General features: G+C 35.7%; 2 protein-coding genes across 2 annotated transcripts; one reads left to right on the forward strand and one right to left on the reverse strand.

Moving 5' to 3' along the window:
- Positions 1 to 593: 593 nt before the first annotated feature.
- On the reverse strand, positions 594 to 4,946 carry LOC108996047 (fructokinase-1). Its single transcript, XM_018971790.2, has 5 exons — positions 4,535 to 4,946; positions 3,762 to 4,012; positions 3,359 to 3,650; positions 1,897 to 2,049; positions 594 to 1,425 (listed from the first exon to the last, which is right to left on the reverse strand). The coding sequence occupies exons 1-5, from the start codon at positions 4,895 to 4,897 to the stop codon at positions 1,039 to 1,041; spliced, it is 1,446 nt and encodes a 481-aa protein (XP_018827335.2). The 5' UTR covers positions 4,898 to 4,946; the 3' UTR covers positions 594 to 1,038.
- Positions 4,947 to 14,467: 9,521 nt separating this feature from the next.
- On the forward strand, positions 14,468 to 16,311 carry LOC108996018 (cytochrome P450 94A2-like). Its single transcript, XM_018971738.2, has one exon. It carries the CDS (start codon positions 14,562 to 14,564, stop codon positions 16,110 to 16,112), a length of 1,551 nt encoding a protein of 516 aa, XP_018827283.1. The 5' UTR covers positions 14,468 to 14,561; the 3' UTR covers positions 16,113 to 16,311.
- The last annotated feature ends 579 nt before the right edge of the window (positions 16,312 to 16,890 follow it).

Raw genomic sequence — 16,890 nt, forward strand, 5'->3', positions numbered from 1 at the left:
ATTAAAATAAATATAATGTATAGAGATGATGAGTAGCAAAATTCTATTATTATTATTGTTATTTTTTGGGTTATTATACTGTATAACCTCCATTATAATAATAATTAAAACGAATTTTCATAATTTGTAGAAATTATTTTATATATTTAATTAAGTAATCTAAATTTTCCATGATTCTTGTCATACAATAATAAAAGAAGATTGAAGAACTTAAACGTCCAAGGAACCTTATGAACCCTTCATGAACAGAAAAATTCCAATCCAAAGTTACCAAGTTCTTATTTAAGAAATAATTTAAATGATTCCTTCCAACTTTAAGGGGATTGTTTGGTCACAGAAGTCTGAGACATGCAGTTTCAGAAGTATGATCCTTTCCTTATATTGAAGTCGGAAAAAAGGAAAAGTCTTCTTAAAAGCAAATTCACACACCATCCCGCACACCGATCCTAACATATATGACATCCGTTTAATGAAACAGTACAAATTGAATATGAAAATGATTTTCAAGAGACAAAAAGCTTTTTTTCTTCACTCAAGATATTTTTTCTTTAGTTTTTTTTAATAAAAAAAATTATGTCAACGTTGGTACACAATTTGGTGTGTCAAACCATTTGTAACTAGAGGCTCGGGAAAAAATAGCATTACAATACCGACATTACACAAGGAAATGCTGCAATGGTGCAAAACAAAAAAAAAAAAAAATGAAAGATCTTTACAACGCATGAAAAATGCTGCTTGCAGAAACCCGGGTCAGATTTAAAGCTCTCGGTGCTATAATGGTAAAGCAACACGATCACCAAAATCCTTGCTGAAAGAAAACATTAGGGCTCTCCAACCATGTTGACACCTTGAGCCATGCTTTGCTTTAGCCAAAAAGTACCTCATCTGTTTTGGTCGATATGAGTCCAATCTGTGTTTAGTGTCCCACTCGTGGCAGTAGAATTTTGAATGCAACCAAACCCAACAGAACTGATAGGATTGAAATAGTTCCAACAAAATCATGTCCATTGCTGAAAAGCTACTGTGCATCCTAATCTCTCAAGATAGCACTTTTCCATCAGCGCTTAAAGAATTAAGCTTCGGCAGCAATTCGGAGACCACCTTCTGTAGCGCAATGTGTTTCAGCTGGTTGTTTGTTCCATTTACGACAACTTTTGAGAGGAATGTAATTTCTTGAGAGTCCAAATTTTCAGGAAGCATTTCTTTCCAAAATTTATCATCCTCATTGAGGTCAGCCACCTTCATTAGTTCTATTACTTTCTCCAAGGTTGCTACATTCCTACCTGCACCACAACCCATTGCTGTTGCAGCACCAACTGCATTTGCGATTGCTAATGAACTAACCATGGGGATATTGTGTATGAAACCAAATGCAATAGCGGCCACAAAACTATCTCCACACCCAACAGTGTCAATGACGTTCACCTGATCACATCGCAGCTGATATTAGGTAAGAAAGGAAGATGGAAAAGAGAATCAGACGGATCAGAATCATAGACCCCATGGTGTGGATGGATCTGGATCTGGACTTCTTCATATGGAAAAACTATTTTGTACTATTTAGTTAATATAATAGGTTGAAACAAAATATATCAAACAATTGTGTTCAATGCATGTCCAATTCCAACTCTTGGGGTTTTATATTATTATTATTTTAACAATCTTAACATGATTTGTCACAAAAGCCTTCCACTATGATGCGAACGAAAAATATTTACTTTTATATTGATCCTGAAGAAAAAAAACTGAGTGCCCATTATTAACCCCAAACCAGAGGCTGTTCTAGGGAGCACAAACACAACGTTCAACAACAGTCATTAACATAGTGGCATCAAATAAGTTCGAAAGAAACTTATGAAACATCACAAGAGAGTGTGTTTGGATTGTAAATAATACCTTGAATGCAGGAGCACAAGATACACTTGACATGGTTATTAAAATTGAACCCCTTGATCCCATCTTAACAATCACCCATTTTGTGCGCACCCCTTTCTTGAGCAACTCCTGTCCTGCTATTATTGGATTTTTTATGCCAGTCAATGCTTCAGCCTGGTAAATCATTAACATAAGGGAACTGGATTAGGAAACAATTATCCAGTTTACTAGAAACAAACACAATTTTGCGTGTTAATTCAGAGATCGAAATCAGAAGATTCGTTACTACGATGAGGGGCACTCCAAAGAGGTAGGGACTAAAGAAAAAGTTCCTTGTGCTAAGTCATAACTTATTCCACACCAACATGATTCAATATTTCCATTAAGGCGAGTGGAACTTTACAATCCTAATAAATCAACATTACAATGTAATCTTTTGGTATTCATTGCAAGGAGGACTCATTACAATACAATTATTCCATCTATGCAATTAAAAGTCAATCAATTGTGAGCTTCTCAGAAATATCAAAATGCCATGGATATTACCACTCCTGCCCCAAATACTTGGAAAAAAAAATTAGGACCATATGGAAACTATCTCAGTATGTTCTGAACAACTGACGAAATTGAGCCAACCCCCACTACCCATCAAAATGAGCCAACTCTTTCAGTCCCACTTACATCAAAATTTGGTTCCAATATAATCACCAAAAGCTTGTGCGGACTAATTTCTATAATTTCAAGACTCACATTAACTTAATAGCCACTGCAATTAAATCACATTAAAAAACGCAGGTAGAAGTACTAAGAAAGATATGTTAGAAATGACAGAAAGGCTAGAAAAGATAGAATGGCAAAAAAGGAATACAAGAGGGTGATCCTGATTAATCAATGAGGTTCCTGACCAATTGGGATAGGTATGTCTAGACACCTGAGTGTTGACTGATTGATATAGACCAATCAAACAGAACGGAAACTACAGTATAATGATCCAGCCATCCACTGATATACGAAATGCGATCAACATCTACCATGCCCACAGATTGCCTAGCCTAACAAAAATGTTTAGCAAAATAAGTGACAAACTGACAGAAAGAGGGTTAAGGCATTTTGGACATGCATAAAGAAAACTAGTGTCTACAACACAAGGTCCAATGCATTTCAAATTGGAGGCGCTCCAAGGGCGTGAGAACAACCAAAAAGGACTGAAGATCAAGGAATAGATGACAAGAGTGATGATTAATGGCTGTAACCAGAAACAGAAATGATCTTGAGAGAAGAGTGGCAGACTAACATCATATTTTTTGCTTTTAAAGAAGTACAATTATTACCACAAAACATTGGAAGCCAAGAGGTACATGGCAACAGAAACTGAAACATGAAAGAACACACAGACAGACAAATAACCCAACAAACAACAACAATTAACAACAACAAAATTAAAAGATCATCTCATAACATCAAGCAAAGTTATCAGTCAAACCTCATCAGATGTCAGAAGGAGAACATCACTCATTCTCAAAAACTGGCCAAGTGCCCTCTGTTCTTCAGGTGTTCCATTGCAAAGGCTCTTTCCACGTGGTCCTGGATCGAAGAAAATTGATGTGCCAACCTCAACAGCAAACTCTAGAGTTGAGGTAATCAGCTTGGGAGAAAGCTCGTCAAAACCATAACCATTACAGAAGAGGATCTTTGACTTCTTGACAGCCATCTTTACATCCTCAGATAGTCTGCTCAGCCAACTGAATGCAGGCTCCTTGCTAAAATCAGCTCGACTGATAAACATAATAGGTTCATTCAGATACAACTCGTTGACAAGGGACATGTTCAGGAAGCTTCTCAAAAGCATAGCAAGTTTATATATAAATATAAGTTCAATATTTTACCTGCAAAATCCATGTCTTTGCAAAGGGTCCACTAGAACCCAGCAAAGAAGTGTTTCATAAGAGGCACTGAGATCATCAACAACATCAGTATCTTCACTCATCCCAACAATACTAATTCCCTCATCACGAAGCACATCTAGGAGGAAATTCCCGTAAAGTTCATTACCCACATGACCAATTGAGACACAACGAAGTCCCAGTCTTGCTGCTGCTATTGCCATATTGCAATTACCACCAGCTTCCCAATATTTCTGTATACGCAAATACCATATATTCAACGTCCAAAGCATTAGCAGCTGAGGCAAGAGATTAGTTTTATACAAAAAAAAAAAAAGACAACAAACGGTAGAAAACTAACATCTAAAATATTAGCTCCACAAAACATTCATAATATTCGATACAAATTAAAAAAACCATAAGATTTTTAGATTTATATTTGTTAATCCTGATTCATCGCATTCAAATTCAAACATCGTAGTCACATCTGTTTCAACGACTTTAACAAAACAAGCTGAAGATTTAATCAAATCCAGACAAAATTAAGATTAAACACAACAGTTAAAACCACTTCGATTTTATTTTAAAGAAAAAAAAATACAAGTAAAAATCCTATGCTCTGAGACACAAAAAATAAATCGATCAATTAGAATTTTGAACACATTTTACATTCACAAGTTTAGTACATACCTCTCTAAATATTTCATTTTTATGTGTAAAAATGCTTCAAGAATAGAAAGTTAGAGAATTTGACAACAGAGAACCGAAACCCGAACCTTATCGGGCGGTGAAGCCGATAACCGGTCCATATAAGCCTTGCGGTCATGGAGGTTTTTCGGGGGCAACTTGGGAACGCTGAGCACAATATCTACGCAGAGATTTCCCAAGGTCGCAACGTCTATATCTTTGACTCCGACGCCCCTCAGTTTCCAATCCTGCTGCACGACACCGTTCTTAGAACCGGAGCCGTGCTCCGGGGGAGAGACTTGGATTCCGACGCCTCTGCAACCGAGGACGGATCGCGGGATTGGCGGGATAATGGGGTGGGCCAGACTAGGGCGCTGAGGGGAAATTGGGAGTAGGGAGGGTCCATGGTAAGGGACTGGGGTTTTGAGAGTTATCAGGTGGAGGAGAGGCATTCAGAGTGGAAGAATAAAGATTTAAGAAGAAAGAACAGTGTGTGTGCGTGTGTGAGAATCACTGAAGACCGAAGAGGCCTTAAATAACTTAAAAAAAAAACTAAAATATTATTGGAATTTTCTTTATGGGTTTTAGATTTGAAAGGTTTATATCATATAAATGCAATAATAATAATGTATGATGAAATTGGAATGGCTGTAAAGTCTCTCTCCAAAGCAAGTGGAAATGTGGGGATGCTCGGAAAAAAAAATAAAAAAATAAATAAAAATGTAGAGAGTCTGGGAGAATCATTTTTAATTAGAATTCTAAAATTTTTACTATTTTTTTTATAATTGACACATCAACATATATGGTTGGTTATGTAAGTAAAATTGTAAGTATTGATAATATTTTTATTTATTAAATGTAAGTATTTTTATTAGGATTAATTAAAGTGAATGCAGATGATACACAAATATTAGAGCTCGTTTAGACAGTGAGATGATATGAAATGATTTTAGATGAGTTGAATAAAATATTATTTTTTAATATTATTATTATTTTGAGATTTGAAAATGTTGAATTGTTTATTATATTTTGTGTGTAAATTTTAAAAAATTATAATAATAAGATAAGATGAGATGAGATGAAACTACCTCTATATCTAAACATGACCTATAAGTTTATCCACGATTGGAGGTCCAGAGTCAAGACATAAAATGCATATTCTAAAATCGACTTTCATTGCAGCCGTCAATTTAAGAATATGTTCTTTATTCTATGATGGTGGCGGCTGACGCTGTGAGTCTTTGAGATGGAATAACTAGCGAAAAGGCATCCAAGTTGCATACCAAATTGAAGGGGGTAAGGCTAGCAAAAGCATATATATATATATATTATTTTCTAGCAATCTTTATACTCCATCACCCCATTCTTTTGCAGCTTCATATTCCCGTTTCAGGGATATCCGAATGATCCCCCAAAAACTTCAATTCTATTCCAAACATCTAAAAATGGTGCCTATATTAATAAATCCACCCCCCACCTCTCTCTCATCAAAAGGTTTGGTTTGTGCTTTCAAACTTTGACCCAATTTTCCTACTTTTGTTTTAGCACTTTCCAATCCAGAATCATCTTTTTCTACCATTCTTTGCCTTTCATCAGCTAACTTTTTTGAATTTCAAGATAACTCTTGCAATACGTATGGCAAGCTAGATTGTTTTGTACCCTTGATATCTTGTTTACGTATTCATAGATACATCCAACAAAAGAGCCTACGTATGAAATCTAAACCACCTTATAAAATACTCCTCATTTCAAGTTCGGACCCATATTTCTTGATGATCATACTACAAAAACCATTTAGTTCTTTCAAGAACTTATGTGGCTCCTGGAAAGCATCATACATGAAACCTTATTTTGATTTTCATATTTGCAGTCAAACTGATTTATCAGAATGTAAAATGGGTGATTTCTTTTGATCAGTTTAACATTTTTCTTCTTCTCAGGGTTGCATGCTCGATCCCCATAGACAAATTAACTAGTACTTACATTGTTTTTTTTTTTTTTTATATATATATAAAGGGAGTGGGAGGTTTCAAATCCAAAATTTTCATTTGGAAAACCGAGCTTGGTATTCCACTTCTGCAATTGAAGGTGCGACAATAGCTTGCTTCTTTGCCCCCCAAGACAACAAATTATTTCCAAGAAAACTGCAAAACCAGATGTTGAATGTCTGCCATCTCTAGAACTTGCCCAGTCGGCGTCACAAAAACCATGCAAAACTGTCATGGATGTTTTTGTGAGATGAAGACCAGATTATGGTACCCTTGAGATACCACAATACGTTTAACAGCAATGAGATGAGAAGCTTGAGGTGCTTGCATAAATTGGCACACAAAATTTACAGCAAAAGTAATATCCGGCCTTGTCATAGTCAAGTATTGTAATGTTCCTACCATCTTGTGATATTCTGTTGGATCGGATAGGAGTTGACCTACATGTGCAGAGAGATGTGCACTAGATGCAAGTGGCGTTGTCACTGGTTTGGCTCCCTCAAAACCAAATTTTTGTAATAAGGTTAGCAAGTATCAGGACTGAGATAGAGTCAATGAACTGGAATCCCGTGTAACCTGTACTCCAAGGAAAAAATGTAATTCACCAAGATCCTGCACATGAAAAATGGTGGACAAATGAGAAATGATTTTTGCAAGAGAGGAAGTTGATGTTCCTGTCAGAATTATATCATCCACATATATGAGCAAAATAATAATTTCAGAACCTTGACACCGAAAGAACAAAGAAGTATCATAGGGACATCTTTGAAACCCCATTTGATATAGATAATTGCTGAACTTGAGATATCATGCCCGGGGAGCCTGTTTTAAACCATAGATTTCTTTGTGGAGATGACAAACATATTCATGATGATTTGGCTTCTCGAAACTTGGAGGTTGAGTCAAGAAAACTTTTTCTTACAAATTCCCATGCAAGAATGCATTACTTACATCCAATTGTTTCAAAGACCACCCATGAGATAGAGCTAAAGTGAGAATTAAGCGAATAGTCCCTGGCTTAACAACCTAACTAAACGTTTCTTCATAATCCAGCCCCTGCAATTGAGTGAAACCTCGTGCCATTATGCGAGCCTTGTATCGTTCAATAAAGCCATTAGCATGGGTTTTAATTTTGAATACCCACTTGCTAGTGACAAGGTTCATGTTCGGTGATGAAGGCACAAGTGTCTAGGTTCAATTTTCATGAAGAGCATTGATCTCCGATTGCATGGCTTGCTGCCATTTTGAGTCCTTTAAAGCCATTTTATATGTCTTAGGCTAAGTTGAGATGGCTTTCAAATTTGCAAGAAAGCATGTAGGTAAAGGATGCTTTGTGGAGAAATAAACTTTAGGTCTCCGTGTGCCATCTTGTGATCGAGTCACCATGGGGTGAGTTCGAATAGGATCATTGTTGTGTGAGATTGTAAGAGCATTTAAAACCAAGTTTGACTCTGAAATTTCTACTACAGGTTCCAATATTGAATCAACCATATCTATGTGATCAGAGTTAGGGGCCATGGTTGATGAAGAAATAGCACTTGTAAAGTTGTTATTAGTAGGCATGGTGTTTCGGGGCTCATGTAAAAGGCTCTTAGGTAGAGCTTGAAGCTTGAACTATGAATATTTTCCTGGAGGATGCACCTGCGTAGAGGAAGAAAAATGAAAACTTTCTTCATTAAAGACAATGTGTTTGGATATATACACACTGCCAGTTTCCAAATCCATGGATCTATAGCCTTTGTGATGGGGCGAATAGCCAACAATTACACATGGGATGGATTTAAGATCAAGTTTGGAACGGCCGAAGGCGACAGTTTGGAACACGGCAGGCTAAAATTTATTTGGAAAGGATGAATGGGCCGTTAAGGTTAGAGATGTATCAACAATGTGGCAATTATGCCTTTCTGCAAAACCATTTTATTCCGGAGTTCCAGGACAAGATAATCTTTGAATAATGCCTTTAGAAAGAAAATAATCTTTTTATGTGTTTGATTTACGAACTCCGCACCTCCATCACTTTGAACAATTTTTACACGAGTATGAAATTTATTTTCCATTAATTTAAGAAAGTTGGGGAAGATAGAAATGAAATCAGATTTTCTAGCCATAGGAAATAACAAGTATAGTGTGAGTACTCATCAACAATAACTAGATAGTATTGGAAGTCATATGATAAGGTAATAGGTGCAGGGCCCCATAGATTCCCCGACACTTTATTTGCCACAAAATTAACTGGAGATGCAATGGGAGACTTGAAATGCAGTGGGTATAGTCCGTCCTCCAAGAGTCCTTTAAGAAGTACTTGTTTCGTCCTCAGATTCTTGATGATAAAGCCCCACAGATAGAACATGAAACAACAATTATTGTCAACAGTAAACTGAAAAACCAAAAACAATTTTTTCTGGAGAGCAAGAACAATAAGAGTATTCTTCATAATAATATTGGTGTTAGGCACTTAAAAAACGGGCTAATGTATATATTTTTTTATTGTTATTATATACTTGGAAAGGGTAAAAGTGTCCCATCAGAAAGTAAAAGAGAGAGAAGAGAAAATGGAGAACAAAGGCTGGGATGTGACTCAGGAGAGTAAAGGGGACATAAAGCATAAGGGAGTGGAAGAGCGTTGGGGATTTTTTCAGGCTTCTTGGGCTTCAAGGCGATCAGGAGAGAGAGCTTTTAACCTCCGTCTAGATGGGGATCTTAACTTTATTATATGTATAATGAGTTAAGAAAGATCATGAGTGATAGGGGTGTAGAACTTGATCATTTTTTTTTTTTCAATCCGGTTGGAAACTCAGAATTCGGATGCATCCAGGCAGGTGAGATACATCCGAATCCCGTTACGGATCCGGTTTTGTAACCCAGTTATCCGTAATCGATTTTTTTTTTTTTAAATCCTGACTCATTCTATTTTCTCTCTTATGGTTTCTACTCTTTCAAATCCTCTAACTTCTCTCTCAACTCTCTCGAGTTCAGAATCGGCAAATCCTCGCAGCTTCTCTTACCCATTCGATTTAGTCGTTTTGTTTTTCTTCGCCAATTGAGCCATATTTTGGAGAGGTAGTACTGAGTTAATTTGCCAAGGGACCTTACTTCCGGTTGGCTTTCCTTCCCAACTCCTGAGAGTTATCATCACTATTGCTCATGGAAAATAAGCCCATATTCGCTTGTGGCTCCATATTCATTGCTTCCATATTCTTGGCTATCCAATGACATCCTCACCAATTCCAGCTTTAAGATGTGAAGAGTAGTAGATTATATTAGTTTAATTAATTATGATGTATTATTATTTATTTTATTTTTTGTAAATTAATATTTTGTATTGTGAATTTGTGATGTAACAATGATATTATTTATTTTGCATTATTATTTATTTTGTCCTTTATTTTATTTTAAAAAAACCTTTAGAAAGTGTTTAAATTATGTTTTCAAAAAATCTGGGCAATTTAAAGATGATATCATAATTTATTTAAAAAAACTGCTATAAAAATACTTTTTAAAGTTTTAAATAGTTTTTTTTTTTTTTTTTTTAAAAAGAGTACTAATAAATCCGGATATCTAAATCCAGATTAAATCTGATTACAATCCAGATATCTCGATTTATAGTCGAAAAAGGAAAAAAATCCGGATATTTGATTACAATCCGAATATCCAGATTGTAATCCGATTATCTGCCCAAATTATTTCTAGATTAATCCAGGCGGATAGGTTTTAAGAATCCGGATCCAATTATGGCCGAATATTCGGATCCGGATCTGGATCCAATTGCACATCCCTAATGAGTGACTGTAAAACATTCTTATTTATCGTGGATCTGTACTCCAAACGACCCGTAAATGTTGGTCCAATATTGAATCACATAAATCTGCGTGCCTTATCATTGAATCGAATATCTATTTTCATATTTAGTTGATTAGACAAGCTGAACATGATGAATTCTCTAAAATGGGAAAGAAACTGTAATACTCGGGTTCTAGACCCAATTTCGGTTGAAGCCAGCCCGATTGCACGAAGCCTGGCCCATGGTGATCACATGAAGGGAGGCTCGATCAGCGTCGTTTGGTGAGTGTTTTTGCTACGTTTCTGTTCTTCTCTCCGTGTGTCCTCGAAAACTCATCGCCGCTGACTTGGATTCCACGACAGTGAGTCATCCCTCTCTCCCTTCCTTTGTTTTCTCTGTGCCTCTTAGACAGTTTTGTGAATTTTCTTCCTTTGGGTTTCGACAATGTGAAGCGTCTTTGTGGGTCTCAAAATTTTGTGCCATTGTCGAGTTCACTCTCTGGAACTTTTCTCTTCCGTAATCATCCCTCCTATTCACTAATCTCACTTCTAAATTTTTGTTCTATCCTCTGTAATTGCACACAAACAGACCCTCTCTCATTATATTTTCTTTGGTTGTTTTTCACGCACACACCCACTCTGTTTTGGTTTGTCGTGCAAACACTCTAACCCCTCCACGCAGACCACTATCTCTTTTACTAGAGATTTCAGTGAAATTTGGGTTTAGATTACAATGGGTTGCACCCATTCGAAGTAGTTCGAAATTTTTTTTGTGACTCTTTGGGGTAAGCTTGTCCTTGGTAATTTTTTTGAATATTATGGTTGGATTGTGAAATGTAGTAGGGTTACTAATATAATTGGGGTGTTGATCAGAGTTTGCACTACTATAGTAAACTTTTGGCAATTTGTTAACTATGTTAATTTGTGCTGTTTTGGTATTTTATATGTTGGATTGTGGTTGAGTGTGATGAAATTCTTGTAGTTGAGGAGCATGATTGTTTGGATGGCTTGTGAGACTGTTTCGAGCTATTTATTGGGACTGTTTAGTGTAAATTTTTGGGTTATTTTTAGGCTGGTTTGGTTGGGTTAAGTGGTTGTTGGGTGGAAATTACTTCGTGGTGCTAGAGTGAAAATATTGACGGTTTGAAGTGAGCTGTCCAGATTTACCTTGTGACGAATTCTAGACAAAAAAGGGACTGATTTAAGTACTATAAATTGAGCATAGTGGTATACATGTTCGGATTATTAATCATGTGGTATATATTTATTGTTTTAGGTTGTGATACGATTAGAGGACAGATCCAAACTTTTTGTACACGGAAGTCAGGTAAGTGGGGTTCATATACTAGTTTTGCATAAAAGAAATGAAATGAGGTTTTCTTTGAAATAAGCATGTTTATTTTTGAAAAGAAATCTGAACACGACCTCATATGTTTATTCTGCATATGCATAAATTTTATATAAGAGAAAGTATTTTCTGTCATGGCTGGTGTAGACATAAGCTAATTTTGTGCATTTTGTTTCTGAACTATGCAAAAGAGCGAATATGAAAATCTAAAAGTTCTGTTATGAATAAATGAAAATATTTTGATTCTGTTTATTTTGAACATGTGAAGTGATCTAAAGATATTCAGTATTTTGTTTTGATATGATGTGTTATCTGAAAACCTTGGCATGAAGTTCTGATTTTGTATATGAATGTGATCTGATTCCGATGATATTTGTTCTGTTTTCTGTTAAGGCTCAGCCACGGGTATAATGGTGGTTTATAACCATACTACGGGGATTAAGCATGATATTTGCCCCGATGTGATGCTAAGATAGGATATGATTATAATGTTTCAGTCTGAAAATACCAATGGATTTTTCTTTTTGGGAAATAAGTTTGTATCTTTGGAAATTTCGCTGTAGTGTTTTTGTACCAAGCTTGTTTATGCATTTCAAGAGTAAATATGTTATTTTTATATTCTGTAAGTAAATATTTTATTTGCATACTGAACGTTATAAATGCTAATGTTTACATGGTAGTATATGCTTTCTGATTGCTGAGTTGTTGATAACTCACCCCTCCTTAATCTTCATAATATTTCAGATGACATTGATGGTTCAGCTATGGATCAGTATTAGAGATTGTGGACAAAATTATCTGTGAATAGATATTGGGTATATCGCGGTATTAGTATTGCTGTTGGATATTATGTATTTATTAAGTTGATTTCTATGGATTTAGACGGTTTATGAGGACTTATGTCTATTTTATTTTATTTTTAGTTTGTTATTTGGGATCTGAAGAAGATTTGATATTTTTATTTGAGTTGTTGGATTTAGGATTTGATATGTGAGTATGTATGGTTTATTAATTTGAAGTAGTTATATTTGATTTGAAGTTTTGGAAGTATATATTCTTGGATTTATAAATACATTAGGATTATTAGAATTGATTATTAGATTATATGAGTTAACTCTTCAAATCTTCGAATTCTCTGGGTGTTACAGAAACTCATTCTGAGAATAATCCATCTTTTCTTCTAGAAAAAAGAAGAGTTTTCTTGTTCAAAGTTGGGAATCCCAGCTCATGAAGTTTGAATTTTCTCGTGGGAGTGGTATCAAAACTTGTTATGTATTCAATATTTATGGAAATTGGATGTGATGTATGAACATGATAATTAAGCTACCTAGGACACCTAAAACTGGGTACAGCAACAAATCCATCATCATTTTCTTTCTAAGATCAAAAGGTACAAGACTTCTTTTCACATTAAGGACCAAATTATATGTACGAGGGGCTAAATGCTGGGATCCCGCATGTGGTTTTGGGATTTTTTTTTTTTTTTTGGTATTTTTTTTACACGTATTTTTTTAACATCATTTTGCTTTCACATTTTGATACTTTATATATTTTAATTTTTTTTTACTTAATAGATAAAGAAATAACTATTTGTGTATTGATTTTTTTAATATTTTTAAAAAACATTTTTAAATGATAAAAGATGTGAATTAAAAAAAATAAAATGTTAAATTTGGCCTAGCAGTCAGATTGAGCGGACAACTCTAGGCAGCAGAGTTGTCTAGAGTATTTTTAAGTATTTTCTTAAAATCTTTTATTATTTTATTATTTTTTAAGTATTTTTTAAAAATCTTTAATCATTAAAAAGAAATTAAAAAATATATATAATTTTATTAATAATTCCTTTCTTAATCATCAAATAAAATAAAAATTTTAAAAAATTAAATACAAAAAAAAAATAATAAATTGGTTGGTATCCTATCAGGGGTTCAAAACTTCAAACCGAACTTTCAAAAAAGGAACGACAAAACAAATTGGAAAATGCTAGGTCTTTCGTTGGGCTCCTGTTGGGGTCTAATAAGTGTATTTCTATGTGATTTTTTAAATTTTTTTTCTATATAAATTTTTTAAACAATTTTAAATATTTTAAAAAATAAAAAAAATCAAAATATTATTAAATAATATTTTCTAAATCACGAAATTTATTTTACTTCATGATTAAGAAAATATTTTTTAATAATTTTTTTTTACTTTCTAATTAAAGAAATTTTTTTAATAATATTTTAAACTTATTTTATTTTTTAAAAATATTTAAAATTTTTTTTTCTATACAACATTCCAACCTCCCCACATCATATTTTTCAAACAAATTATCATTCACAGGATCACATGTTTGAAAGGAGCTTGACCAGATGTGCTGGCCAGTTAAAAGGCGGCTATTTCAAATATTTCCTCCACAAACTCATATATTCAGAATTAGCCCATATTCAAGCATATATCCCACAATATCTCTTAACATTTTCGTTTACATTTTAGATTTTAAAAAGAAAAAGAAAAAGATAGATTGAGGAGATCTCATACTATGTACTAAATATTTGATAAGAAAAATGAAAAGTACAACGATAAAATGTACCGATGTTTTTTTTTTTTTTTTTTAAGAATTTGTGTGTTTATTTTTTAATATTTTGAAAAAAGAATAAACACAAAAATACTTTAAAAAAAAAAAAAAACAAAAATATAAAAATGATCGATCTGTTGCACCGTTCAATTGATATTGTCCAAATAATTTAATTTTACTTCATAAATGTGGCATATGCAAATTTAAAAGAATTGGGGGGTGATTAGGGTTAGAAGTAAACTTGAAATAGGCATTTATATAAATTTGCCAAAGAATTGGGGTGAACCTGTGCAAATATGTTGAAAGATACCGCACTCCTACCATATTATAAACACCCACCACCATCAACTGGGCCAATCTTCAAACATAGATTGTGGTATCCAAAACACAAAAAGGGTCAACAAAAGGTGTCCGAAGAAAAATTTACCAAGGATCAATCAGCCATGGAGTCGCTCCAATTCCTGGCCTTTGTTTCTCTGACTGTTCTTCTTCCCTTGCTTTCATTTTTCTTCCTCACCAGAACATCAAAACCCCAAAAACAATCTCCACCTTCCCCCAGTACCATTACTACCCAGCTCCCAAAATCCTACCCTTTAATCGGTTCTTTCTTTGCAGTGTACGCCAACCGGAAACGACGTATGCAATGGATGACTGACGTTCTGAAAAGCTCACCCTCCGCCACCATTGTTCTCCGCCGATCCTTCGTCGGCGACGAGGTCATCACGGCCAACCCTGCCGTCGTCCAGCATATCCTCAAGACCGAATTTCATAACTACGTCAAGGGAGGCAATTCTCACCGTAACCTCAAAGACTTTCTCGGCTCCGGCATCTTCAACGTGGACGGGGAGTCCTGGAAGTTTCAGAGACAAGTCTCCAGCCATGAGTTCAACACCAATTCTCTACGTAAGTTCGTCGAGACCGAAGTCGACACCGAACTCTCTGACCGCCTCATCCCCATCCTATCCTCGGCTGCCGCCAAAACCGGAACTGTCCTAGACTTCCAGGATATTCTTCAGCGGTTCGCCTTCGACAATATATGCAAAATCGCTTTCGGGTTCGATCCTGCCTACTTGTTGCCCTCTCTTCCAAAAGCCAAGTTCGCGGAAGCTTTTGAGGAAAGCGTCAAGATCAGCACCGAGAGGTTCATTTCGTTAATCCCCCTCGTCTGGAAAATCAAGAAGCTGTTAAATATTGGGTCCGAGAAACGTCTGAGAATCGCAGTATCAGAAGTTCGAGAATTCGCCACAAAGATTATAAGAGAAAAGAAGCACGAGCTCGGCGAGAAGTCGCTCGACTCCGTCGACCTCTTGTCAAGATTCTTGAGCTCCGGCCATTCGGACGAGAACTTCGTGACGGACATAGTGATAAGCTTCATACTTGCCGGGCGTGACACTACCTCGTCGGCTTTGACATGGTATTTCTGGCTACTTTCCAAGAACCCACGTGTTGAGGCTGAGGTTCTGAAGGAAATCAGAGAAAAATCCGAATCTCCTATTTATGATGAAGTCAAAGACATGGTGTACACCCACGCTTCTTTGTGCGAAAGCATGCGGCTATACCCGCCCGTCTCTGTAGACCAGAAGGAGGCCGCCATCGACGACATATTGCCGGACGGGACGGTGGTGAAGAAGGGAATGAGAGTGACGTACCATCAATACGCCATGGGAAGGATGGAGACGCTGTGGGGTTCGGACTGGGCAGAGTTTAAGCCGGAGCGATGGCTGGAGAAGAGCGAGGAGGAGGAGAAGCATTGGAGGTTCGTAGGGAGGGACGCATACACATACACAGTGTTCCATGCGGGACCGAGGATTTGTTTGGGGAAGGAGATGGCATTCCTGCAGATGAAGAGGTTGGTTGCGGGGATTCTAAGGAGGTTCAAGGTGGTGCCGGTAATGGAAGAAGGATTTGAGCCGGAGTTTGTACCGTACTTGACTTCCAAAATGAAAGGTGGGCTTCCGGTGAAGATTGTTGAGAGGGAAGATGCGAAAGAGTGACATGCATGCATCCAAACATGCCTTAATAATCTATGTAGTATGTACTACTAATATTTTAGTGTGTTTTTTTAATGTCCCTATGTTTAGTTCTTATTATATTAATTTTTTTGATTTAATTAGATAATCTTTCCATTTGAATCATTCGAATGTATTATGATTAATTTAAAAACCTAGACATTATCAAAAAATGGGACGAGGTGTGGGGAGCTTGTCCAAAATTCACGTGGTCTTTTTTCCCGTCGTGGTTTTTTATTCTGCCGCTTCGCTAGATGATGGGTAAAAGACTGACATCAAACGTGGGGTTTGTCTGTACTCTGTAGACCCTGACCTTACATAATCCATATTATCACATAAACTTAATTAACAAAAGTCTACCATCATCCTTAATTTTATAAACATTCCAAAAAAATCAATCCATGATCCGTCATAAAGCAAACTTGGACAGGCACATAACTCAATTCCAAAACAACCATCATATATATCCAACTCCATGTCTAACATGTCCCATTAAAATATGATGAAAGTACTATTGAAGTTGGTACAAGAAACAAAAAACGTTGAAGACCCCTAGCTATTAAAGACACAATTGATTCCCGCTGCGCTGGTTACTGTAAAGATATTAGAGATTCCTGCTGAGTGGAGTACTATTAAAACACTTGCTTTTTAACTTTACTATGGTCAAATGAACATTAAAAAAGAATTTACTGTTAACTATTGTTTATTGCACTTGTAAATTTGTAATCTGCCCATTTGCCTATATATATATATATAAAGGTGG

Source organism: Juglans regia, chromosome 1, assembly GCF_001411555.2.
Source record: "Juglans regia cultivar Chandler chromosome 1, Walnut 2.0, whole genome shotgun sequence".
Classification (NCBI taxonomy): Eukaryota; Viridiplantae; Streptophyta; class Magnoliopsida; order Fagales; family Juglandaceae; genus Juglans; species Juglans regia.